The 27,717-nt window shown below is 47.1% G+C and overlaps 1 protein-coding gene across 1 annotated transcript in view; it reads left to right on the top strand.

Moving 5' to 3' along the window:
* Positions 1-27,717, top strand: part of PTGS1 (prostaglandin-endoperoxide synthase 1) — a 73,291-nt gene that overhangs the window by 26,132 nt on the left and 19,442 nt on the right. The window contains exons 3-6 of the mRNA XM_083160489.1: positions 8,008-8,124; positions 9,775-9,915; positions 12,631-12,774; positions 26,546-26,727. Of these exons, the coding sequence (XP_083016615.1) occupies positions 8,008-8,124; positions 9,775-9,915; positions 12,631-12,774; positions 26,546-26,727 (584 nt within the window). The remainder of the gene's footprint in view (positions 1-8,007; positions 8,125-9,774; positions 9,916-12,630; positions 12,775-26,545; positions 26,728-27,717) is intronic.

The following is a 27,717-nucleotide window of genomic DNA, read 5'->3' as shown; positions in this document are numbered from 1 at the left end:
CAGGCCCGGGGGCCGTATGTGGCCCCCGTAGCCTGTCTGAGTGGCCCATCCACCGGCCCGCCGGCTTTGCCTGAAGTCAAGTACAGGGGAATTCTCACGAGAGGTCGGTAGTTCTTGTGAGATTTCGCTTAATCAGCAGCAGCCGGAGACTGTCAGTCCTATTCAGCGGCAGCCGCCGGAGCGTGGGACGGCTGCAGCAGGACAATTTGTAAGAGAAATTTTTACATATGGCCCCCAAAGGATTTCCCCCCCATACAATTGGCCCTTGGCACAGAAAAGGTTCTCCACCCCTGCTATAAGTGATGCCTGCACCCCCACCCCTGTTATTGCCGCCGCTGCGGTTTCGGCGCCTGTACAATGATGACAGACAGCTGGACTTGTGCATGTGCTGAACCAACCTCTGTGCCAAGCATGCGCATGCCCTTGGTTCTGTGGGCTGCTTTGGCTGCAGTCCAGAGGGAGAGGGAACACTTCCCAGTGGGACTGGCTTGGGTGACTGGCAGGTCAGACTTCCGATAGGAAGCCACTGCTGTCTCACAGACTACATCTGGCTTCACTTAGGCTGAGCACACTGGCGGATTTTACCTTTAGGGGGGGTGCAGCCCTGCAGCCCATAGTTACAAGCCGCCGCTGATTAACACACACATATGTCCTGCTGCAGGACACAACTCTCTCATTGTGTATTCCGCTGTGTGGCAGGAGTGCTAATGCATGGCTTCAATGGGATTGATTACTGCTCATACAGGTCCTACCAACAAACAGCTGGAATATATAATGAAAGAGTTGTCTTCTGCTTCAGGACATTTGTGTGTGTGTGTGTAAACCACAGTTTGGCATGATACTAGAAGGATACAGTGAGAGCTTCCTATAGTATAGCACTCTCTTTGTTACTTACAACCCACAGTGGGACGCGTCACATTAGGACGCCTTTCCTATAGACACATATGAATGTCTGATTCTGCAGCTGGGTTATTACACATTTTATTATTAGAAACCAATCAGATTCCACTTTTTTTTAGCACCATCTAGAAGATAATGCATAGAGCGGTTGCCGTGGGCAACCTCCCATCTTCAATAGAACACCCATCAAAGCCTATTTACCCCATTGTTGTGTTTGTAGCAAACACACATTGGCCCTTAATCCTATCTAATCGCAGTATAAATTTGTTCTCACAATGGGCAAAACCATGTGCACTGCAGGTGGGGCAGATGTAACATGTGCAGAGAGAGTTAGATTTGGGTGGGGCGTGTTGAAACTGAAATCTAAATTGCAGTGTAAAAATAATGCAGCCGGTATTTACCCTGCACAGAAACAAAATAACTCTCACAAATCGAACTCTCTCTGCACATGTTACATCTGCCCCACCTGCAGTGCACATGGTTTTGTCCATTTTGAGAACAAATTTTTACTGCGATCAGATCTGTATAAGGGCCATTATCCGAAAATACTTGTACTTCATTGTGACTTTTACCCAAAACACAATTTTTTATTTAAATGTAAAATATGATGTTAAAGAAAAACAAAACAAAATAAATGCAACGTTGCCATTTACTTAATTAAAAATAACAATTAATGATTAAGCACGCATGCTTTTCTATAAATGTCTCTCTTCGTTAATGTTTACATGTCGTACCTACTAAATGTCTACAATATCTGTACTACTATGATAGATGAAGAGGTGTGGCCACATTCCGTACATTGCAATGTATACGGTACCAGTTGCAGCCTGGTATTTTGCACAATAGAAATGGTAGCAAACTGCCATTATGCAATAATGAATAGCACAGGAATGGAAAAAAGTAACAACTCACTGAAATATAAATGTTATTTTGTTATACTTCAAATCCTTTTACTAAATAATACAAGTTAATGTAAATTATACACATTTGTTAGGTTGGAATGTGCGCAGTGTTGTAGTACAGTACTGTACACACCAGCAGTTGCAATTCCCGCAATGACCAGTCCAGTGACTTAACAGGCAATGTGGTTTATTTAGCACAAGTTCAGGTTTCGTCTTACTCCTTAATCACGAGCCCTTATTCTGGTTCACTCACAAAGGCAAATTCCTTCTTCTCAAATGGACAAAACCATGCTGCACTGCAGGGGGGGGGGGGGCAGATGTAACATGTGCAGACAGAATTAGATTTGGGTGGGGTTTTTACCTCAAAGTGAGATCTATATTGCAGTGTAAAAATAAAGCAGTCAGTATTTTCCCTGCACAGAAACAAAATAACTCACCCAAATCTAATTCTCTCTGCACATGTTACATCTGCCCCACCTGCAGTGCAGCATAATTTTGGTCCATTTGAGAAGGAATTTTACTTTGCGAGTGAACCAGAATAAGGACCATATTGTATAAATGAATGTCTCCTATGTGAAAAGTCTATAGTAATCGTAGTAAAAGTCTGTAAGTATGCCATACATGATTTTCATGTGTTTATATTTTGTTGGGATTACTTTGGTGGATTACTTATCCGTTTGTATTTGAATCTTACACAGTGTTTTGCTACTAATATAATGCACCGTTCAGACTTGTTGTGCAGTCTCCGGTACAGATTGCGTCTTCTTTTCATTTCTGTATGACTCTAAATTCTACTCCGTGAACTATTTCTTGAGTCAGGTGAACTCAATGCTTTAAGCCAAGGTGTGTCTGATGATTCTGCCCTCAATAACCATAACACCATGCAATTACAGCCACATTCCCTGATAAGTATACGGTATATTTGTACATATGCTTGTCACCCTTTCACTGACCTGTACCAATTCGCCCTTCAGGTTGTTACTGATGCTGGTCACACAATTACCTTTCCAAATTGTGTTCTAGTGCTTATTGTAGTAGTCAGGGGGGGCGGCACAGGGCAGCTGCTCCTGGCACCCCCCCTTCCTCCCCACAGCGCTACAGTGGTGGTGGACAACCCTCCTCCACACCCCCCCCCCCCCTGCGGCACTGGGCAGCTTCACCCGAGTCCTGATATCCCGGGCACATGCCCCCCCTGTCATTCCTGTTTCACGTTTCACGGGACCAAAATCATTCAAGGCCCGCTCAAAAGTTCTTCAATATGATACTTCAATCATTTACTTTTTGTATACTACACATTTTTTGTGTTTATTTAGAAGAGCATGTGTCTGTAGGTCATAATACAATTGAATGTACACAAATATATGCTCAATGGAGACAGCAAGATAAGCAAGATACATTATTGGTGTATTGAAAGTCTGGACTCTTTAAAACAAGTTCCAAATCCATTTCCCCTCATTTGGACAGCTCTGTGTGACAGGTTTTTTCCATGTATTTTTATGTAAGCTGCAATTTTACATTTTCTCTACCAGAATCTGTATATCTCTTAATGTGTCATACACAGAGGGCTGTATACATTCCCCATCTCCAAACTCTACTTATCTTCTGTCCAAATCCTACTTTCTGGTCTGCACTTCACAGTAAGTACGTCATACAATATATTTTCACTATTCTGGGCACCAATCCCACTTTGGTACATGCATCATTTGCTGAAACTTTGGGCACCTGCCAGAAGATTACATTGTATTATAGAGACCAGAACATATGTTCTATCAAACTCAAACCTTAGCAAAGAAAGTTATTGAAGATGGCGCTGATGATCCGGCAGCCAATGTCCCTGCTGGATCCGTCGCTCTTGCACTTAGTAATGACCCTCCCAAAATGGCCAAAATAGTTTTCTCCGAGGTGGCGGCCATTTTGGGGAGTCATTTTCAGTGGATTTAGGCAAAGCCTCCAAGGGGTTCAGTATGATTTACCTACAATCGAAATCCCAATGGTCAAAATACTGACCACCATTGACAAGGTCAAATACCGACATGGTCAAAATGCTGATACAGTCAACATACCGACATTTAAAATGTTGACAGGTCAAAAAGTAAACTAAAAAATGTTTTGGTGTGTATGTGGACAAAGCTTGACATGGATGCCGTATAAGTGTACTGCTTCCCCTCCCATGACTCGTTGCACTTGCCATGCTTCCATGTCAGCAGAATAATGTTGGTATTTTATATTATGTATAAATTATACAGGATAAATGCAATACAAACCTCAATATACATGCCTTGTGTGTACATGCATGTACTTTACATGTTAATCTATGCAATAAAATAGACTGCTGATTAAAAAAAAAAACATACAGTATATATTATTGCACTGGCTTTTTGAATGGGGAGGGGTTGAGATACAGGGCTAAATGGGTGTGATTTTTTTGGGTCAAATATGGCACATGTAATAGTGTGCTGTTTTGCCGTAAACAAAAAAATCGCACCTCGAAAATTTCATCCAGATGTTTTCCAATGTTGAAGTATAGAAATAACACACTTAAAATGACTATAAAATTGCCAAAAAATAGACTTGGGTCTGTCTGGGGTGTTTGACAGAAGCATGCACAGATCGGTGAGATTCAGGCTTGCTTCTGTTTTGAAAAGTGTTTAAATAGTTCAAATTAACATGAAAAAAAATTGCTTGGGGTCCCCCCCCATGAGAATGATCAGCCCCAAGCTCTTTGAGCCATTTCCTGGTTCCAGAAATAATGGTGGTTAAAATAAACAGAGTTCCCCATATTTCCAAAACCAGCACCGGACTCTTGGACCGGCCCTGATTCCAAAACTATGGGGGACAAAAGAAAGGAGAGTCCCCCTTTAAAATAAAACCTTTGCGTTGGTTATATGAAATTATGATGATTACTGTAGTTGGTAGGACTGAATAGCTCTGTAAGACGATGGATAATGGAATCTATAGTAAATTGCATGTAGACTGACTTTTGGTTTAAAGGTCCTTGAACTTCTTTAGTTATTCTCTTGTATATACAGTGGTACCGTATATGTATTGTTGTTCTTACATAATTGCAAGGATGCTGAATACCAGTATGGTTACATTACTGCCTCACAGCGCTGAGGTCATGGGTTCTATCCCCACCATGTGTTATATATACGGGGCAGTACGGATGGTGTAATGGTTACATTACTGCCTCACAGCGCTGAGGTCATGGGTTCTATCCCCACCATGTGTTATATATACGGATGGTGTAATGGTTACATTACTGCCTCACAGCGCTGAGGTCATGGGTTCTATCCCCACCATGTGTTATATATACGGGGCAGTACGGATGGTGTAATGGTTACATTACTGCCTCACAGCGCTGAGGTCATGGGTTCTATCCCCACCATGTGTTATATATACGGGGCAGTACGGATGGTGTAATGGTTACATTACTGCCTCACAGCACTGAGGTCATGGGTTCTATCCCCACCATGTGTTATATATACAGGGCAGTACGGATGGTGTAATGGTTAGCATTACTGCCTCACAGCACTGAGGTCATGGGTTCTATCCCCACCATGTGTTATATATACAGGGCAGTACGGACGGTGTAATGGTTACATTACTGCCTCACAGCACTGAGGTCATGGGTTCTATCCCCACCATGTGTTATATATACGGGGCAGTACGGATGGTGTAATGGTTACATTACTGCCTCACAGCACTGAGGTCATGGTTCTATCCCCACCATGTGTTATATATACGGGGCAGTACGGATGGTGTAATGGTTAGTATTACTGCCTCACAGTGCTGAGGTCATGATTTAGATTCCCACCATGGCCCTAACTGTGCTGAGTTTGTATATTCTCCCCATGCTTGCGTGGGTTTCCTCCGGGTACTCCGGTTTCCTCCCATAATCCAAAAATATACTGGTAGGCTAATTGGCTCCCAACAAATTAACCCTAGAATGTCTGTGTGTGCGTGTACATGTGGTAGGGAATATAGACTGTAAGCTCCACTGGGGCAGGGACTGATGTGAGTGTTCCAAATATGTGAACAGCCCCGTGCAGCGCTATCGCCGGTAGAATGAAGAATGAGCAGGGACAATAAATGTCATCATTGCCAGTGTTCTCTCAGCGGAGAACACTGGTGCTGACAGCTCCTTGAGCACACCCCGCTACACATCCCTGTGTGTGTGTGTGCTGAGCAGCGCTGTGTGCTGAGCAATCTGAGAGATCTAGCATCACTCAGATCGCTGTGCACATGCGCTATGTCTGTAGGCCCCATCATTTTGTTATACTGCAGTTTGATGATGATAATGTCCCCACAGATGATACCATGTGCACTGCAGGTGAACCCCTTGGCGATGAGCATGTAGCGCTACCCGAATCCGCACTTCCAGGTAGCGCTGGCTGCGCTGTTGTCTTCTGACAGACACTAGAGGTATGGCAGTACCTCTAGTGTCGGTCTCCTATAAGGCGGCGGCCATTTTTGGAGAGGCTGTCGCCTTACATTTCTGCGGCCAGGAGGAAGCCGGGGATGCTGGAGTGCAACACGGAGGTGGCGGGCAGCTGCAGAGGTGACGGCTGGGTTGCGGCAGCGTGTGCAAGATGCACACAGCGGCCCAGCCTGCACCTAGTCACACCGGCCTGGGGGGCATGTGCCACCCTGCCCCCCGGCCCAGCCCACCCCTGCCTGTGGGGACCAGCGTGATTGTTTTTCATATGGGGGCCAATAGTTTTTTTTTTCCTGTGGGGGCCAATGTGTTTTGCCCTGTGGGGATCTCATGGGGTGCCTTGGCAATTTTAAAATCTTATTTAGTGTGCCGCAAGGTAAAAAGGTTGAAAATCACTGCACTATGCCATCTTCAGAATGATTGTATACAAATAATTGTTGCTCCTGTACACACAATTAAATCACCATACAGAACAGTGTCAAACCTAAGTGCGCAACATATTGTGTGATCATGTGGTCCAGCACACACACAATGTGATGTATATTGTAATGAACATCTCACTGTTTTCTTGAACGTGCATCACATCCGATGGTACAATGAAATATATGATGGTTGTGCAAATTTTTTGAAACTACCAAGATTGTACAATATATCATATAGTGTGTACCGTGTACCCTGCTATATTAGTGAACCTGTATTATACTGTAGTAGCTACATGGCAACAGTGTGCTGCAGGAGTGTTAAGGCCCCATACACAGGTCCGGCATGACTGATGCTTAAGTTTTCCCTAGTGCACCCTTGGCAGCTCCCTAGGAGGGCTCCATAGGATTTGGCACCATTTTGTACATGCAATAAATGACATGTAAAGAAACTCCCAGGGGAGTGCAAAGGAATCGGATGTGCTGCTGATGATCTGATTCTGGTAGATCATACATTATACACATACATTATGATCTACAGGATCAGATCCGATGAGCATGGGCACGAGCATCGGATCGGACATGATGTCAAATACCTCCAACTTGGCCAGAATTAATCCGATATATCGGCCCGGTCCATCAGATTTGGAGGAAAACGTACCAAGTTGGACCTGTGTATGGGGGCCTTGACTAATAGATATCATCAGAGTGTACAAATTATGGACATACTGTACTGTAGCAGGGCTGCCATTAGGAGTTTTGGGGCCCGGGACTGATTTCCAGTCCGGGCCCCCCTCCCTCCCCACACCCTCCTCCCTCCTCACTTCACTTACCGCTCCTGGCTCCTGTTCCCCCTTTCTGATTCCCCTCTTCCGCTGTGCAGCCTGCACTGAGCTCAGTGCGCTGAACGAAGCAGTACCCGGAGTGCAGGCTTCTTCCTCTCAGGATGTCGGCGGCCAATTAAGATGCAGCACCGGCTGGTGAGCCAATCCGAGCATGCATACCGGCAGCTGCTCTGATTGGCTAACGGTACACGAGCTCTGAAGCACAAAAGCGAGTGCAGCATTTTAATTGGCCGCCAGCATCCTGTGTTGATGAAGTCTGCACTCCAGGACCTGCTTCGTTCAGCGCGCTGAGTGCAGCACAGGGTGCACAGCGGAGGTAGCTCATAGCTAGCATAAATACATTGTATAGCTAATTGGTTGCTATCGATAACATCCATTTATCCACTTCTCCGCTTTTTAGAAGGTTTGATAGATTTCCCTATAAGTTACTTGAAAAACCTGCTAGAATTATTTTGCTTTACACTAATTTCAATTCAATGAATGCACTATTATTTTTTTTATTTTAGTAAATCCATGCTGCTACTTTCCATGCCAGCACAAAGGCGTGTGCGTGAGGTTTGAGCTAGACCAGTATGAATGTGACTGCACTCGGACCGGGTATTATGGAAGAAACTGCACAATCCGTAAGCTATGGAACACATGTCTTTATCATATCCAACAGTTGTTTCCTGTAAAGCAGCAATCAAATAGTCATTGCTGAGCAGTGCTGAAACTTTGGACAGAGCACAATTATAACAGCTACAGTATGTAGAGGTGGGCGGGAGCAAGAGCTGTCTGATACTGTGTTCAGACCACAAATGCAGGGTCGCACCGGAACTTTTAAATGGTTCAGTCCCAGGGCGACCCTGCATGTGCGGTCAGTTCAGATCGCATCAGCGAACCGGCAATACTGCCAATTCGCTGATGTCATGTGGGGGCGCGGCAGAGTGTCATTGGGGGCGGGGAGGAGGCAGCGCTTATAGCTGGCGCTGCTCCAACCACTGCCTCCTCCATAGTGTGAACAGGAAATGGCTCGACCCGTTCACACTGCACGGCAACGAACCGGTAAGAACCCTTCTTCTTACCTGGTTCGTATTGCCGTGTTGCTGCCGGATAGCTGTAACCGGTAACCCCTTTCACATCGCATTAATTACCCAGTCGAACCGGCAAGAAACCGACATGAACCCGGTCATTTTGTGTGATGTGAAAGAGACCTACCTTCTGTTCCATAATAAAGTCTAATGGGAACAGTTTTATCCTTATTTACACTTCATTTTTTTTACACATACCTATACTTCAGTTGTATAACTTTTCTGTACATTTGGAGCACATAAACAATGTCTGCGCCATCCAATAAGCACATACATTGTAACATTTATGGCCTGCAACATTTCCATTAAGTGAACTTTTCAAACCTGCAAAAAAGCCTCAAAAATGTACCATTAAATGTGTTTCATTAACTTGCTTGAGGGTCTCTCACTCCCCTGATAGTCATTCTGTACATCTGGAAAGTCTGGTAAAAAAAAAAAAAAAAAAAACTTTATTTGACTTTAACCCTTTGGGGGTCAATCCTATTAACCCCGAACAGTGCGGATGATTTGCGAGTTGCAAATCATCACACTTTATGGTCGGGACGAATTCGATGAAAAGTGCTTGCACCTTCGGGTGCGAGCAATTTTCAGCGAATTCAGCCCTGCGAAGGGTGCGAGTTAGGCTTAATTCGGGTGCTGTTTTCAGCGTTACAATGGCACCCGAATGGCAAACCGCACCCTTTGGGGTGAATAGGATCGACTCCTTTGATTGCCAACGTGTGAGATCTTCAAAATATCCACTAAAAATGCCAGCGGTGCTCACAGCGACTCACAGCGACTGTACTTTTAGTACAAATGACTACGAATACAGTCGTGCCATTTAAGTTCAGTTATTGCACCCCAAAAAAAGAACAGATATTTTGAAGATCTCTCCCAGGAATTTTGTACTCAAACGGTTAATAGTGGAATGCAAGGAGCATGAGGGCGTTACTGTTTACATTTAATGAATACGTTAAACTTTCACTATAAAATTTGAAATCCATTTGGGAGATGGACAATTCCTCTGTAAACACAGATCTGTGACAGAGATTGAAGGCAGATCCGAGAAAAGGGGGAAAATATTTCCAGTCCGAAGAATAATTGGTTTAAGCCTTCTCCCAAACCTCATCAGATCTGTCCCCCTTTTCCTAGTTCTGCTTATAAACCTCTCACTGACCTTTTTAAACACATCTCATTTTAGCCTTTTTTTTTTTTCATTTGCAGCCGAATTATGGTCTAGAATTCGGGACTTCTTGCGGCCGAGCCCCTCCTTTTATCACTACATACTGACTCGGTTTAAGTGGATTTGGGATATAGTGAATGCAACGTTTATCCGGGATACAATTGTAAAGCTAGTTCTAACAGGTAAGATCACCTTGCTCATCACTGATTATAAACCAGTTATTGGGCCAGATGCACTAAGCTTGAAAAGTGATCAAATGGAGAGTGATAAACTGCCAATCAGCTCCTAACTGCCATGTCACAGGCTGTGTTTGAAATAGAGAGAGAGATTCAGAAAGTGAGAGATTTGGTAAGAAATTTCCATATTTTTTTAAAGCGTAAAATCATTTACACTGCAAAACCAGTTTGATTTTGAAGTGTGATTGCCGCTTTAAAAAAAACTGGAGATTTCTCACCAAGGGCCAGATTCTCTAAGCTTCAAAAGTGATAAAATGGAGAGTGATTAACAGCCAGCCAATCAGCTCCTGTCTGACATTTTTCAAACACAGTCTGTGACATGGCAGGCAGGAGCTGATTGGCTGGCTGTTTATCACTCTACATTTTATCACTTTTGAAGCTTAGAGAATCTGGCCCCAAATCTCTCACTTTCTGAATCACTCATCGTATTAAATTTCCCTCTATGGCCCTTATATGGATAGTCACATTGGGGGTTATTCTGGTTCACTCGCAAAGGCAAATTCCTTCTTAAATGGACAAAACCACGTGCACTGCAGGTGGGGCAGATGTAATTTGGTGGGAATCTATTTTGCAGTGTAAAAATAAAGCAGCCAGTATTTTCCCTGCACAGAAACAAAATAACTCACCTAAATCTAACTCTCTCTGCACATGTTACATCTGCCCCACCTGCAGTGCACATGGGGCCTTATTCTGATCGGTGCGGCCCGATCAGAATATGCGGCCACGACCGTGCAGGCGAATCCCCGCCTTCCATACGGATCGCCACCTGCCATCCATACGCGGATATGTGGCGATCCGCATGAAATTGGACGGGGATACGCCTCCTCCGTCTTGGGAGCTGCCCCTGCATTCGATGGTCGCCGAACATCGAATGCAGGGCCGCACGCTCCACCAGGTCCCGCCACACAAGACCACACGGACACTTGTCCGTGTGAAATCATGTATGGGGGCGGGCAGCTGACATCCGGCGATGTCAGATGCCCGCCCCGTACCCACGCGTCACGGCCTCATTACCATGCATACGCCCCGCGTTTGCATGGGAACGCCCATGAAACGCGGGGCGTATGCATAGGGTAATGAGGCTAAGTAGCCCCTCACGCCCCTCTACGCCCCCTGTGCGGCGTATAAAGAATCCGTGCGGCGAAATCGCCTGCACATGCGCAGAGTGACCTCTGCACATGCGCAGACGAACAACATCGGCGGCCCGTCCGCATGCGGGAATATCCGCACCGATCAGAATAAGGGCCATGGTTTTGTCCATTTGAGAAGGAATTTGCCTTTGCGAGTGAACCAGAATAACCCCCAATGTGACTATCCAACTTTACATGGATTTGTGATTATCCGCACTCTGTATGTGTTTGAGTCAAGTAAATGCAGCTACATGTGATGCGGTCATATCCTTCTCCACTTCCTGCTGAAAGTGTGTACATGGACAGTAAATGGAAGCTTATATATATCATAAGCGCATGCAGGTGAAACTGAGGCAATTCAGGGGTAAGAGAAGGTTTGCAGCAAGGATGAAGTGGTGCCGATGCAAGCTGATCATGGTGCTGGCTACTCTCACATGCAAATAAATAGGATTGGTGCATAGGAATGCAACTCTATATACAGTCAGTGGCGTAGCTAAGTTTTGGGCGCCCCTCCGCCGTTAGGGGGGGGGGGCGCCCCCCCGTCGCCGCCCCGCCAAGCACCCCTACCCCGCCGCCCCGCCGCCCATGCAAACCCCCCCTCAATCCCCCACAGTGACAGCCTTACCTATCGCGCTGGTCCCGGCGGCTCCGTTCTTCTGCTGAGGACCACCAGAAAATGGCCGCCCCCATACAGCAGACAGTTTCAGAGAACTGTGCGCTATATGGGCGCGGCCATTTTGTGGTGGTCCTCAGCAGAAGAACGGAGTCGCCGGGACCAGCGCGATAGGTAAGTCTGCGGGGGATTGAGGGGGGTTTAACTATAGCACCGCAGCCCCAGGCGCCCCCACATGCACAGCGCCCCCCCCCCCCGCGCGGTGGCGGGGGCTGCGGTGCTATAGTTACGCCGCTGTATACAGTACAGAGGTGTAACTAGATATTTGTAGGCCCCATAGCAAAAGTTTGTAAGGGCCACCTATTTAGCAACTGATGGTGATAAATGAATGTAAAACATATTACTTATACAGTAAAGATGGGCCCCCTTCACCTCTGGGCCCCACAGCAGCTGCACACAGAAGTCCGGCCGAGGGGGCGTGGGGCGGCGGTCTGGGCAATTTTCATATGGGAACGCCCAGTGTTTCAAAAGCATTCCCATGAGAATTCTGGGCATTCCCATGGTAATTTCCCGATGACGCTGGTGCGGAGGGGTGGGCGGCGGGCGGCGGATGTCAACTGCCCGCCCTGTCCTCGCACAGGGCATCCGCAGGTCTGAGACACTGATTAGGTGAGCGCTGTTCGATGACCATCAAATGTTTTCTCCCCCCTCACCCAAGGCTGCGAGTACGTGCGGCGGGCGGCACTTGGTGGATGTGCAAGGCTGCGAAATGCGCAGCCTTGCGAGTCCACCAAGAATAAGGACCTTGGTTCAGTGTGATCTTGATATTGTGCAAAACTAAAGTTACTCAAAATAAACATTATCACTTAATGCAACGAAAATACAAATGTTACTTAAAATCCGATATATTTCTTTTAGTGCGTTCCAATCTGATACCCAGCCCTCCGACATACAATTCAGCATATGGTTACATTAGCTGGGAAGCCTATTCCAATGTTAGCTACTACACCAGAGTCCTTCCACCTGTGCCGGACGATTGTCCTACACCAATGGGAACCAAAGGTAAGATGACGTAAAGCCGTTCAGTTACTGTACATTACATCCTAGTTCTTCTGTGATCTACAGTATTGGGCCTTACATGTGTTGTTTTTTTTTTTAAAGAAAACTTTATTTCATATATCCAAACAGTTGAAAAACGAACATTTAACAATGAAATTAGAATGTTCAAGGGGAGATAAACACCACAATGGAAAACAGTAACAGCAATAGAGGGAACTAAATAGATAAGTACGACAACAACAGAGATCTGAAGGGTTTGGGTCATTGGATCATAAATTAGGTCGACACCACAAGGTGGACTTGGGGTTAGATCAACAGGGTCATTAAGTTAACTTTTTTTTTTTTGTCCCAAATTTCAACACAGTCGACATGGACACTGAAGCGTAGAACCGCGACCCCTTGGTTTTATTTTCCCGCCACGCCCTAGTGGTTGGTAGGGCATGAAATACCGCCTGTCGGCATATGTCGGCTCAAAAAAACCCCCCATGTTGACCTTTTGACTGCCAACCTTCCCCACATCGACCTAATGACCCTGTCAACCTAACCCCATGTCAACCTTCTGTCATGTCGACCTTGGTACATGTCGACATAATGCATGCCTGTCTAGTCACCGTCCCCCGACCCTGATTACATATCTCGGTACTTATGTAGTAACTGGGCTGCCGATTTCTAAATCGGGTCGGATCGGGAGATCGCATCGCATCGCATGCGACCATGCGATTCGATGCGATGCGATGCGATGCGATGACCCGATTTTTCCATAGGAATCAATGTTAAAATGGACTGAGTCCATTTTAACATGGAATTCAATGGGAAAAATGGGTCCTTTTCATACCCCTACTATCCAAGTGGGCATGGAGTTGGATATAAACCTGTGGCGAGCGTAGCGAGCCACCGAGCCCGAAGCGTGGCGAGCGAAGCGAGCCCCGCGAGGGGACGAATACCGTCCCCTCGCGGGGCTCGCTTCGCTCGCCACGCTTCGGGCTCGGTGGCTCGCTACGCTCGCCACAGGTTTATATCCAACTCCATGCCCACTTGGATAGTAGGGGTATGAAAAGGACCCATTTTTCCATAGGAATCATTTTAACATTGATTCCTATGGAAAAATCGGGTCATCGCATCCGATATCGGATGCGATGCGATGCGATGCGATGCGATATCGCATCGCATCGCATCTGATTGTATGCCTTAACTTAAGGCATACAATCAAAAAATCGGCAGCCCAGATACTACATAAGTACCCATATCTCATTCACATGAAAAAAAAGTTACAAAAAATGAACAACCACAACGACAACAAAAAATAAAGGGAAAAGGGACTCTACAAGTGGAGGTGCCTGGTAGGTTAATTGGCTCCCACAAAAATTAACCCTCGAATGTCTGTGTGTGTGCGTGTACATGTGGTAGGGAATATAGATTGTAAGCTCCACTGGGGCAGGGACTGATGTGAATGTTCAACTATACTCTGTACATCGCTGCAGAATATGTGTGCGCTATATAAGAAACTGCTAATAAATAAATAATAAAATAAATGGGCCCCTTAATCAGCTGATGGAGTAAGAATTTAAGATGCTTAGCATATAGCTTCATATAAACATTGAGTCGAAAAATCAGCCTATACCGTGGGCAAATGACAATGTTTTCCCTTTTTTTGCATAGTGGGGTGTGGTAGTCATGTAATGTACAGGTCGACACCACAAGGTGGACTTGGGGTTAGATCAACAGGGTCATTAAGTTAACTTTTTTTTTTTTGTCCCAAATTTCAACACAGTCGACATGGACACTGAAGCGTAGAACCGCGACCCCTTGGTTTTATTTTCCCGCCACGCCCTAGTGGTTGGTAGGGCATGAAATACCGCCTGTCGGCATATGTCGGCTCAAAAAAACCCCCCATGTTGACCTTTTGACTGCCAACCTTCCCCACATCGACCTAATGACCCTGTCAACCTAACCCCATGTCAACCTTCTGTCATGTCGACCTTGGTACATGTCGACATAATGCATGCCTGTCTAGTCACCGTCCCCCGACCCTGATTACATATCTCGGTACTTATGTAGTAACTGGGCTGCCGATTTCTAAATCGGGTCGGATCGGGAGATCGCATCGCATCGCATGCGACCATGCGATTCGATGCGATGCGATGCGATGCGATGACCCGATTTTTCCATAGGAATCAATGTTAAAATGGACTGAGTCCATTTTAACATGGAATTCAATGGGAAAAATGGGTCCTTTTCATACCCCTACTATCCAAGTGGGCATGGAGTTGGATATAAACCTGTGGCGAGCGTAGCGAGCCACCGAGCCCGAAGCGTGGCGAGCGAAGCGAGCCCCGCGAGGGGACGAATACCGTCCCCTCGCGGGGCTCGCTTCGCTCGCCACGCTTCGGGCTCGGTGGCTCGCTACGCTCGCCACAGGTTTATATCCAACTCCATGCCCACTTGGATAGTAGGGGTATGAAAAGGACCCATTTTTCCATAGGAATCATTTTAACATTGATTCCTATGGAAAAATCGGGTCATCGCATCCGATATCGGATGCGATGCGATGCGATGCGATGCGATATCGCATCGCATCGCATCTGATTGTATGCCTTAACTTAAGGCATACAATCAAAAAATCGGCAGCCCAGATACTACATAAGTACCCATATCTCATTCACATGAAAAAAAAGTTACAAAAAATGAACAACCACAACGACAACAAAAAATAAAGGGAAAAGGGACTCTACAAGTGGAGGTGCCTGGTAGGTTAATTGGCTCCCACAAAAATTAACCCTCGAATGTCTGTGTGTGTGCGTGTACATGTGGTAGGGAATATAGATTGTAAGCTCCACTGGGGCAGGGACTGATGTGAATGTTCAACTATACTCTGTACATCGCTGCAGAATATGTGTGCGCTATATAAGAAACTGCTAATAAATAAATAATAAAATAAATGGGCCCCTTAATCAGCTGATGGAGTAAGAATTTAAGATGCTTAGCATATAGCTTCATATAAACATTGAGTCGAAAAATCAGCCTATACCGTGGGCAAATGACAATGTTTTCCCTTTTTTTGCATAGTGGGGTGTGGTAGTCATGTAATGTACAGCAGAATTGCCTGTATTCTATATTGGGATGACAAAGTACCTTACTAGAGGTGTTGTGTTCTAAATCTTAAGTCCAATTCAGATCACCTACCACCACCACAATGGGTTGGGCTCAGCGGCGTAGCTACGTTTTGGGCGCCCCCCCGCCGCCCATTCAAACCCCCCCAATCCCCCGCAGCCTTACCTTTCGCGCTGGTCCCGGCGGCTCCATTCTTCTGCTGAGGACCACCACAAAATGGCCGCCCCCATACAGCAGACCGTTTCAGAGAACTGTGCGCTATATGGGGGCGGCCATTTTGTGGTGGTCCTCAGCAGAAGAACGGAGCCGCCAGGACCAGCGAAATAGGTAAGCCTGCGGGGGATTGGGGGGAGGTGTAACTATAGCACCGCAGCCCCCGGCGCCCCCATATGCACAGCGCCCCCGTGGCGGGGGCTGCGGTGCTATAGTTATGCCACTGGTTGGGATCATTTGGTCTACAGCATGATGGTCAACAGTCATTAGGTGGACACCATTAGGTCGACATGGGAAAAGGTCGACATGGGTCTAGGCCAACATGGGAAAAGGTCGACGTTTCTAGGTCAAAAGGTCATTAGTTTGACAGGTTATTAATTCGATAATGTTTAGGTCGACAGTCAAAAGGTCGACATGGGGTTTTTCACTGTTTTTTTTACCTGAATGTCAACACAGTCGACATGGACACAGTTTAAATTGCACCGCATCCCCTCACATCGCTCGCTGCGCTCGCTATGTGTCGGGCACGGTGCCTCGCTGCGCTTGGCACACTATTTTACCACGCCCTAGTGGATGGTCGGCTCAAATAAACAGTGAAAAACTCCATGTCGACCTAGACAATGTCAAACTAATGACCTGTCAAACTAACGACCTGTCGAACTAATGACCTTATGACCTAGAACCATGTCGACCTTTTCCTATGTCGACCTAGTCCCATGTCGACCTTTTCCCATGTCGACCTCATGACTGTCAACCATCATGCTGTAGACCAAATGACCGCATCCCAGAATAAGGGCCATTGTACATGTCTGGTTCTATTGCTTTATGCTGTCTGTGCAGGTGAAGCTGTAAACTTTCTAATCTTGTTTTCACAGTGTATCATCCTGTTTGTATATAATTGGTAACAATTGCAACACTGTCTATCTCTCCATATGGTTATTGAGTGGGTAGTGTGTCACGTGAATTTATGGTCCCTTTTGCAGTTCCCCTGCTATAAAAAAAACCACATCAGTCTGAGTTTACTTACAGGTCAGTAGTATAATTTGATACAATTCCAGAGTAGTGTAAACATTGATCATGTTGCCATATGGTGATGCCGGGTGTGGTTATATTGCCGTATGTGATTACCAGTTTTCACCGTAAGCTGCTGTTCATAGGTTTTGGCTGCTATATTTGAGCATCAGATGCTGCTATCTGGCTAAGGCTGTCAGTATTAATATTTTATCTAGAAATTGACAGCATCTGGGGGATTTGTATGGTACAGCTGTTGTTGCAGTATCAGTCTCCGTTCGCAGAGTATCAGCCACAGGACCACCGGTCTGAGGCTGCGTGGAGGTTAGTCCCATGATTGGTGTATATCGCTGAACGGACAGTGTAATGTTCCAAATACTGTTTATTTTGCTGCATTTGTTGTGACCATGGAAGTTATGCTGGTTGATACCCAGCTGCCCACACCCACTCGCAGCATGGATTCGCCCGCACAGGCTGGGAATGGATGTTTAGCATATAAAAGTGACTTTCAAGTCCTTTACTTATACGTGCATGCTGGAACGAATATGGGCGGGCAGCTGACATCTGGTGATGTCATCTGCCTGCCCCCTGCACCCACATCACCGCCTCTGTTCTCATGGGAACGCTCATGAAACGCTGAGCATTCCCATATGGTAATGGGGCTGCACCCCCCCCCCCCCCGCTTGCCGTGTATGGTGCATGCGACCGGGGAACCAAATGTTCGCCGTGGGTGCACACACCCTGTATCCTTACATGCACAGAAACGCGTGTTGTGCATGCGCAGATGCCCAACATCGGTCCGAACGGATATGAATAAGGTCCCATATATATTGCTAGCAGGGCATTGGAGGCTACAGGACCCTTTATAATTTACTAACCGAGGTCCTCGGCATTGCTCAGGTTTGTGTGTAATTAGCATTGCTTGATCTTTCCCCATACCCATGGTGTGACCGGTATACACCTGTCGGTGCTCCCGGATCTGAGCCCATGGTGTGACCGGTATACACCTGTCGGTGCTCCCTGACCTGAGCCCATGGTGTGACCGGTATACACCTGTCGGTGCTCCAGGATCTGAGCCCATGGTGTGACCGGTATACTCGTGTCGGTACTCCCTGACCTGAGCCCATGGTGTGACCGGTATACATCTGTCGGTGCTCCAGGATCTGAGCCCATGGTGTGACCGGTATACACGTGTCGGTACTCCCGGATCTGAGCAAAGTTTTTTCTCTTAAACCTCATGTCCCCTACCCCCTTTATGTTATACAACTCTGCCATATCTTACATCCCGGATCCACTTTGTAGTGGCCGGACCCCTTTTTGGGCCCCTGGGACCCCAGCTGTGTCCTGTGGGAGTTAGTGGCTGTGAACCTAATCTAGACCCAATCAATGTCCTCTACCCCCTCTACGTTATGCTACTTGGGTGATAATAAATCAGCCGAATGGCAGTTAAGATCAAATGGGTACGAATCGGTGCCTTCTTACCCATCTGATCTTAGTAGATTTCCCCAGAGTCTGAAGATGGCAAATGTGGAAAACATTTTCTGTCTATTCTTCTATGGAGCAATTAGGATATAACTTTGTTTTTAGCATTAAACTGTAGCATTTATTATATTTTATCTTAGTATTTCATGGAACAGTTTGTTGATTTTACCCCAGCCCTGGAATCTGCATTCCCTATCATATCAGTTATGTGTGGGAGATGTGATCACTGAGGAGGTCTCTGAGTATCTAGCGAAAATCTGTGTATCTACCACATCTATAAAATAACAACGCTTCAAAATATGGTAAATATCGGGGGATATTTATCAAAGCTTCAGACCAGAGTTGGCAAATAAAGAAGTTGCCCATATCAACCAGTTTCTTTATATATTATTATTATTTATGAACCGCTAAATGCTTCTCCACTAGTAGCAAATAATTAAAATAACCTCTGTATTAAAAAGTACTGTCACTTTACCCTAATGGTGGTGGAATTGGTACAGGAGGGTGTGAGCTTACAAGAGGAGATCCAGTCCACCACAATGCACTGCAAGGGATAGCGCTGGTTTGGGTAAAATAATGGGGCTTACACACAGGGCGTCATTTGACTTGATCACTTAGAAAATGCCCCTACATCGCTCCGTGTGGCCCACAGGGGAAATTTCTGGTGGGCCCCACTGCTTGGGCACCTCCAATAATACACATGATTCTACATAATACATATGTTAAATTATACAGCACAGGACTATGGTGAATTCTCTACAGTGCATTGCTGTAATAAATCTGGTACATCATCATGCATGCACTAACAGTAATTACTATACTATACAGTACTATTTACTCTCTAATGGTAAGCCAAACTTCTGTGGCATCTGACCACACCCCCTTTGGAGACGGGCCACACCCCCTAAAGTGGGCCCCTATAATGTCACTCTAAGTTATACAATGAGGTAAAGGAAACAGCCTTAAGAAGTGAGTCTTTCATAAACCAGACATGAAAGCATTTTCAGTTTCTCCTTCTTTTATTAAGTGACCCTTCTAGACAGTCCCGAGGTAAAATATTAAGGCCAGCATTAACATTGTATTTCTTAAATACAAAGGGGCTAATTTAACATGGATCACTGATAAGCAAAAAGCGCTATTCAATTATTTTGGCTAATCTGTTCATGCGCGCTGTCACACGCAGCCGCGGCGGTGCGCGGCGGGCTTACTACTCACCCGTTCGCGCCCGCCGTCGGCTAGCGTGTAGTGGTCTCCAGGTCAGCGGCAGTCTGGTGGGCAGCAGGCAGCGTGGGACGCCAGCAAGTGTAGCGGTATGTGCTGTAGGGGCGCCGGGAGGCCGGTGCCGCCATCTTGATTAAGGGCAAATAGCAGATTGGTCCTTGTCTGAGGTTTCCGCCCATACTGACCTGACAGCCAATGGCAGCCGCCCTCTAGGGATATAGGGGATCTGCCTAGGCCTGTTCAGTGTCAGTACAAAGAGTCTCCAGAGGCGTTCACAGCTCCCAGCTGACTCCGGCTCTCTGACTCACCTCTCCTGACTTGGTGCCTTGCTTCAGTGCTCTGTGTTGGTCTCGATTCAGCTTAACCCCATCGCTGCCAGATCTCTCCACAGTCTGGTCTCTGCCTGCATCCCTGAGCTTCCTGGCCTAAGTTCTTCAAGTCGTCTGCTTCCAAGCAACTTCCCATTCTTCTGTCATCATCCATCTTCTTTCAGTCTTCAAGGATCCCTCATTACCATCAAGTGCATTCTCTTTCCGGATTTCTTCATTTTCCAAGACCCCAACCTGCAGTCCGCAGTGCTTGAACTGTCATTGTTTAAATGAACTTTTTCTTCTTTACAAAGTGCCGTGCCGGCTCAATTCTTATTACTGCTAAACTGCCACTTAACAAAGTATTCAAGCGTGTATTGTTCTATTTATGAATTCTATTATTAAACCTGCACGATTTAATCCTTCCTCCTCTGGTCCGTCTCCGGTTGCTACACACCACACGACTTCATCCAGCCCTTCAGTTGTGACAGTTTGTACTGACCCGATGGAGTCGGGTGAAGAACCGGCTTCCATGGCGGACGCACTTCACAGCATCATGGCTCGTCTGGAGCAAGTGGAGGCTACCCAACGTCAAGTGGCTCAATTCCTTCAGGTCTTGGCTTCGCCCCCGGCGGCTCCCTCAGTTTCTGTGGCTCCAGCTCCAGAGGTTCCAGTCCCTGTTCCTACACCTGGACCAATAGTTCCTCATCACATGCAATTACCAACCCCCAGCAAATATGATGGTTCTCCGAAAGGATGCCGTGGGTTTCTGAACCAATGCGATGTGCATTTCACCTTACAGTCTTCTCACTTTCCTACTTCCAAGGCAAAGGTGGCTTATATTGTGTCTCTCCTAGCAGGGTCAGCTTTGGACTGGGTGTCCCCTCTCTGGGAACGTGCTGATCCCCTGCTCAACGACTATGAAGCTTTTATTACCTCTTTCCGTCACATCTTCGACGAACCTGGCAGAGTGTCGTCTGCCGCTACTGAGATCCTGAGAATTCGCCAGGGTAGTCGCTCAGTGGGACAATATGCTGTGCAGTTCCAGACTCTGGCTTCGGAACTAAAGTGGAATGAAGAGGCTCTCGTCTCCGCCTTCTGGAATGGGCTGGCAGGTCGTATCAAGGACGAATTAACTACCCATGACTCTCCTGCTACTTTGGCTGAACTCATCTCCTTGTGCAACAAAGTAGATCTACGGATGCAGGAGCGTCAACTAGAGAGAAATCGCTCCGACCGTCTCCGCCCTCGTCTCACCACCAACGCTGTTCCTGTTCCTAGACCTGGGCCCTCCACAACCACACCACCAGACGAACCCATGCAGATCAACCGCTCTCGGCTTTCCTTTGAAGAAAAATCCCGTAGACGTCGTGAGAATCTTTGCATGTACTGCGGTTCTTCCGCTCATCTGTTGTCTTCCTGCCCACTGCGTCCGGGAAACGACCGCTCCTAACCTCCCCGAGGGAGGCCAGGTTAGGAGTTCTGCTTTCATCTCCCTCTTCAACTGTGCCCACCATTCCTGTTACTCTTGTGTGCCCTCAGGGAAAAATCAAGGTCCAGGCTCTACTAGATTCCGGAGCAGCCGGGAACTTCCTTTCTTCCTCTTTCGTTCTTCAACATTCCTTGACGGTGCAACCTTTGGCCCATCCGTTGGCTCTCACTGCAGTAGATGGGAGTCGCATCAGCAGCGGGCAAATCACCCTTCAGACCGATCCAGTGACAGTTCTCGTCGGTGCCTTACATCAAGAGACTCTAGAATTTTTTGTCCTTCCTCAGTCCTCACACCAGGTAGTCCTGGGCCTACCATGGCTTACTAAGCACAACCCTCATATTGATTGGACCAGTATGGAGATCACAGCCTGGGGTACGAACTGCCTAACTACTTGCATGCCTCGTGTCATTCCACTCCATCAAACTAATCCTCAAGAAGTAGGAGGTTCCAGTCTTTCATCTTCACCAGCTCCACCCTTGTCGTTACCCACACCATATCTTTCTTTTTCTGACGTCTTCAGCAAAGGAGGTGCCGATACCCTGCCGCCTCATCGTTCCTGGGACTGTCCGATAGAGTTGATACCTGGGAAGTTCCCACCGCGGGGCCGCATCTACCCCTTGTCTCTGCCAGAGACCAAAGTCATGTCTGACTACATTCGAGAGAACTTGGATAAGGGGTTCATTCGCCCGTCCACTTCGCCAGCCGGAGCGGGGTTTTTCTTTGTGAAAAAAAAAGATGGAACCCTCCGCCCGTGTATCGACTACAGGGGCCTGAACGATATCACGATCAAGAACCGCTATCCTTTGCCTCTGATCACCGAATTATTCGATAAAATCCGAGGGGCTTCCATCTTTACTAAACTGGATTTAAGAGGGGCGTACAACTTGATCCGTATACGATCTGGAGATGAGTGGAAGACGGCGTTCAACACCCGAGACGGCCACTATGAATACCTGGTGATGCCCTTTGGTCTTTGCAACGCTCCAGCCGTCTTCCAACAATTTGTAAATGACATATTTCGAGATTTATTGTATCATTCCATTGTGGTGTATCTCGATGACATTCTCATCTTCTCATCGAACCTCCATCTCCATCGGCAAACAGTAGCTGAGGTCTTGCGGCGCCTTCGCCAAAATAAATTATTCTGCAAGCTAGACAAGTGCGTCTTTGAGGTTACCTCCATTCCATTCCTTGGCCACATCCTCTCCAGCACTGGGATAGAGATGGATCCAGAGAAAGTAAGAGCCATCTTAGACTGGACAGCGCCCACCACGCTCAAAGGCATCCAGAGGTTCCTGGGCTTTTCAAATTACTATCGTCGTTTCATCCGGAACTTCTCCACCCTTGCTGCACCTCTTACTGCTCTAACCCGTAAGGGTTCTGATCCAAGTCAGTGGTCACCCGAAGCCTCTCAAGCCTTCCAACAACTAAAGGATGCTTTTGTCTCCGCCCCAATCCTTCTCCAGCCAAACCTCGACAAACCCTTTATTCTTGAGGTGGACGCATCCTCAGAGGGGGTAGGGGCAATCTTGTCACAGAGAGGGGAGGACCAGGTGCTTCATCCCTGTGCCTTCTTTTCCAAGAAGTTTCTTCCAGCGGAGAAGAATTACCCCATTGGAGAGCAGGAGTTACTGGCAGTCAAATCAGCGTTGGAGGAGTGGCGGTACCTCCTGGAGGGGGCACGACATAAAATTACGGTGTACTCCGACCATAAGAACCTCTCATTCCTCAAGCAGGCCCAATGTCTTACAGCTCGTCAAGCCCGCTGGGCCATGTTCTTCGAACGCTTTGATTTTCAAATCAAATTCAGACCCGGGACGATGAATGCCAAGGCCGATGCCCTTTCACGCTCTTTTGAAACTTCCGCTGATCTTGAGACTCCTCCTCGACCCATCCTCGATCCTCTGGTCTTTGCTCAAGTAACAGTCCAGCCTTCACCTCCACCAGGCAAGACCTTTGTTCCTCTCAATCTCCGGAAGAGAGTGCTGTCCTGGGCACACGCTTCCCGTTTCGCAGGGCATACCGGGGCACAGAAGACCTTAATGTTCCTATTGCGGTCTTACTGGTGGCCTACCATCCGTCGCGATGTAAACTCCTTTGTCGCTTCCTGTGTAAAGTGCACTCAGCATAAGTCCTCCAGAACGTCCCCTGTCGGTCCTCTTCTACCTCTAGCCATACCAACAGAACCATGGTCCCACCTGTCTATGGACTTTATCTGCGAACTTCCTCCCTCCAAAGGGCATACAGTAATTTGGGTGGTGGTCGACCGCTTTTCAAAGATGGTGCACTTCTTCCCATTGAAAGGTCTTCCATCTGCTCCAGTGTTGGCTCAGCTCTTCATTTCCACCATCTTCAAACTCCATGGGTTGCCCAAAGAGATCATTTCTGACCGTGGCGTGCAGTTCGTCGCAAAGTTTTGGAGGGCTCTCTGTTCTGCTGTACAAGTCAAGCTCAAGTTCTCCACTGCTTTCCACCCACAAACCAACGGGCAGACAGAACGAGTCAACCAAGACTTGGAGGCCTTCATTCGTTTGTTCGTCTCTTCCTCTCAAGACGACTGGGTAGACCTTCTGCCTTGGGCGGAATTTGCGCACAACAATTCTTATCATTCTTCCTCCGGCACCACTCCCTTTTTCACTGTCTTTGGCAAGCATCCCCGATCTCCGGAGTTCTCAGATCTATCATTGTCCGAAGTCCCTGCAGCTGCTTCTTCCCTACAACGGTTTGCAAAGATCTGGTCAGACGTCCATACAGCTCTCCTCAAAGCATCCGCTCGATATAAAAGGATGGCGGACAGGAAAAGAAGAGCAGCTCCTAAGTTGAAGGTTGGAGATCGAGTATGGCTGTCTACCCGCCATATACGCCTTCGGTTACCGTCCATGAAGCTGGCTCCTCGGTTCATCGGGCCGTACCCGATCACTCAGGTGATTAATCCGGTGGCCTACAGACTACAGCTCCCTCCTTCCTTAAAAATATCAAATTCGTTCCATGTGTCTCTTCTGAAACCTTTGCGTTTGAACTTATATCAGAAGAAGGTGCCTAAACCGCCCAAGATTGGCTCGGAAAGAGAAACAGAGTTCGAGGTGAGGCGCATTATCGACTCACGTTGCCGCAATACCCATCTTCAGTATCTGGTAGAGTGGCTTGGATTCGGTCCTGAAGAGAATTCCTGGGTTGATGCTGCAGATCTTCATGCTCCTCGTCTGGTGAGACAGTTCTTTCAAAGAAATCCACACAAGGTGCGTAGGTGCCCTGGGGTCACCCAGAAAGGGGGGGGTACTGTCACACGCAGCCGCGGCGGTGCGCGGCGGGCTTACTACTCACCCGTTCGCGCCCGCCGTCGGCTAGCGTGTAGTGGTCTCCAGGTCAGCGGCAGCAGGCAGCGGCAGTCTGGTGGGCAGCAGGCAGCGTGGGACGCCAGCAAGTGTAGCGGTATGTGCTGTAGGGGCGCCGGGAGGCCGGTGCCGCCATCTTGATTAAGGGCAAATAGCAGATTGGTCCTTGTCTGAGGTTTCCGCCCATACTGACCTGACAGCCAATGGCAGCCGCCCTCTAGGGATATAGGGGATCTGCCTAGGCCTGTTCAGTGTCAGTACAAAGAGTCTCCAGAGGCGTTCACAGCTCCCAGCTGACTCCGGCTCTCTGACTCACCTCTCCTGACTTGGTGCCTTGCTTCAGTGCTCTGTGTTGGTCTCGATTCAGCTTAACCCCATCGCTGCCAGATCTCTCCACAGTCTGGTCTCTGCCTGCATCCCTGAGCTTCCTGGCCTAAGTTCTTCAAGTCGTCTGCTTCCAAGCAACTTCCCATTCTTCTGTCATCATCCATCTTCTTTCAGTCTTCAAGGATCCCTCATTACCATCAAGTGCATTCTCTTTCCGGATTTCTTCATTTTCCAAGACCCCAACCTGCAGTCCGCAGTGCTTGAACTGTCATTGTTTAAATGAACTTTTTCTTCTTTACAAAGTGCCGTGCCGGCTCAATTCTTATTACTGCTAAACTGCCACTTAACAAAGTATTCAAGCGTGTATTGTTCTATTTATGAATTCTATTATTAAACCTGCACGATTTAATCCTTCCTCCTCTGGTCCGTCTCCGGTTGCTACACACCACACGACTTCATCCAGCCCTTCAGTTGTGACACGCGCACATGTGAACCCTGAAGCTAGAGTTTGATTCTGTAAAAGGCAACCGGAGGCTAAGGACCAAAGGGGCTTGGCCAAACAGTGTTTTCATGGCGTCAATAGGCATTGGGAAGGGTGTGGTCCAGACAATGGACCATTTGTGGGGCGGGCTGTGACATCACATGCAGCTGATGCGAGCCAGAACATGGAGACCCAGCCAGTGGCGGAGCAACAAATTTTGCACCCCCCGCACCCACCCTCATGTTTTGTGTTGGTACCATCAGGTCTTAAAGTGGTCATGCAGAGGTGGGGCAACTCATTTCTCTATGCCACCTAATTACCCCCCTCCCCTCCCCCATTAGGCAGGGCCAGTGGTAGGGTTTTTGGCATCCTCCTACAAACTAGAATGTGAGATTACTGTGCAGGGCCAATGTGGAGGTTAAAATGTTCCACCTCACCATTAGAGGTGGAACTCAGTTCCACCACGTTTCCCCTCACTTTAACCCCTGGGTACCATACAATACTAAGCAATATTTTAATGGATATTTCTCAGAAGGGTCAAAATGGGCAATAACGTTTAATAAAATCACCCAATAAATAGGGAGATTTTGGCTAACCTTCTAGGAGATTTTGACTAGCTAGTCAAAATCTCCTGCCAAAATCTCACCGTGCGTACACCCTTTAAGTTTCTCATTCTGGTGTAACAAAGTTATGTAAACTTGATCATCGCCTTTGCTCTGAATTCGTGTGGTCTCATATCTCTCTCCATAACCTAATTAATGCTTAATGTGCTTTTTCTTATCTTAATTTTCAGGACATCTACAACTCCCAGATGCCGTTTCACTCGCGGAAACCTTTCTGAAGAGGGAACAGTTCATCCCGGACCCACAGGGCTCCAACCTGATGTTTTCTTTCTTTGCCCAACATTTTACTCATCAATTTTTCAAGACATACGGGAGGATGGGTCGAGGATTTGTTAAAGGGTTCGGTCATGGGGTGAGATGCAATCCTTTTTTTTATGCATTCCATTAAATATACAGTATCTTCTCAGGATGAAACATTTCTGTATGAAGCAATTAATCACCAAAGACGAGTTTCCACATCACTTAAGCAAGCATGCCTCCCTGATTAGTGAGTTCTGGCACAGGGAGATCCTGGGTGTGGTTGAATGGCTGCCAGCTACAATTATAAATGGAAAGTCTGGTATTTAACTCCCTCCCCCATTCCTCCAGCAAAAAGGATAAGCATCAACAGTTTGGAGATAAGTAGTTTAAAATGTAAATCTCAAAGTTTAAAGCCCATTGCGGACTAATTAAATTATCTTAGGAAAATACAGTATACGGTTTCTAATTGTTAGAATTGTGTAATGTCCTTTCTGCGCAGCTTGCTCTGTATAATAAAGATGATAATGTTTTAGAAAAATAATTGTAATAATAATAATAAACATAGATGGGAATGATCCTGTATATGTAAACTAGTGCAAACATAACCGCAGAAGGGAAACATCCCCCTTTAAAACTTGATGGGATTATTCCAATGACACGTGACAATCTTGTGGATGCGAGTCTTGGCCCAGGGGGGAGCACTTCACTGCCCCATAATGCATTGAACACTTTTGTGTGCAGCTGAGCATATTTAAATTAGGTGCCATTGCCAGCATTGAAACGCCACAGCATTGACACATCGCACCTAGGGATGCCAATCCCAGGGCATTTTTTCAAATCTGGGAATCGGTATTGAAAAATGCTCAATCCCAGGATTCCCAGAATCCCGGGATTGGCTTCCGTAAAAGATAACTGCCCCCCTTACTTTAGTGGAGCCTTACTGCAGTGGAGCAGGGCAGGCGGCAGTGGAATGAAGGCAGGCGGCTGTGACGCTGGATGGAGGTGATTGCTGTGTGCGGCCGGGAGAGGGCGGGCTCCGGTGATCTGGTGCCAGAGGTGCAACGATGTAGCCTGCGCTGCGTGAGTTATGTGCACTTGAACC

The sequence above is a fragment of the Crinia signifera genome, chromosome 9 (genome assembly GCF_055691185.1).
Source record: "Crinia signifera chromosome 9, ASM5569118v1, whole genome shotgun sequence".
NCBI lineage: Eukaryota > Metazoa > Chordata > Amphibia > Anura > Myobatrachidae > Crinia > Crinia signifera.
The sequence above is the reverse complement of the archived record's forward strand: the minus strand, read 5'-3'. Positions and strand labels throughout refer to the sequence as shown.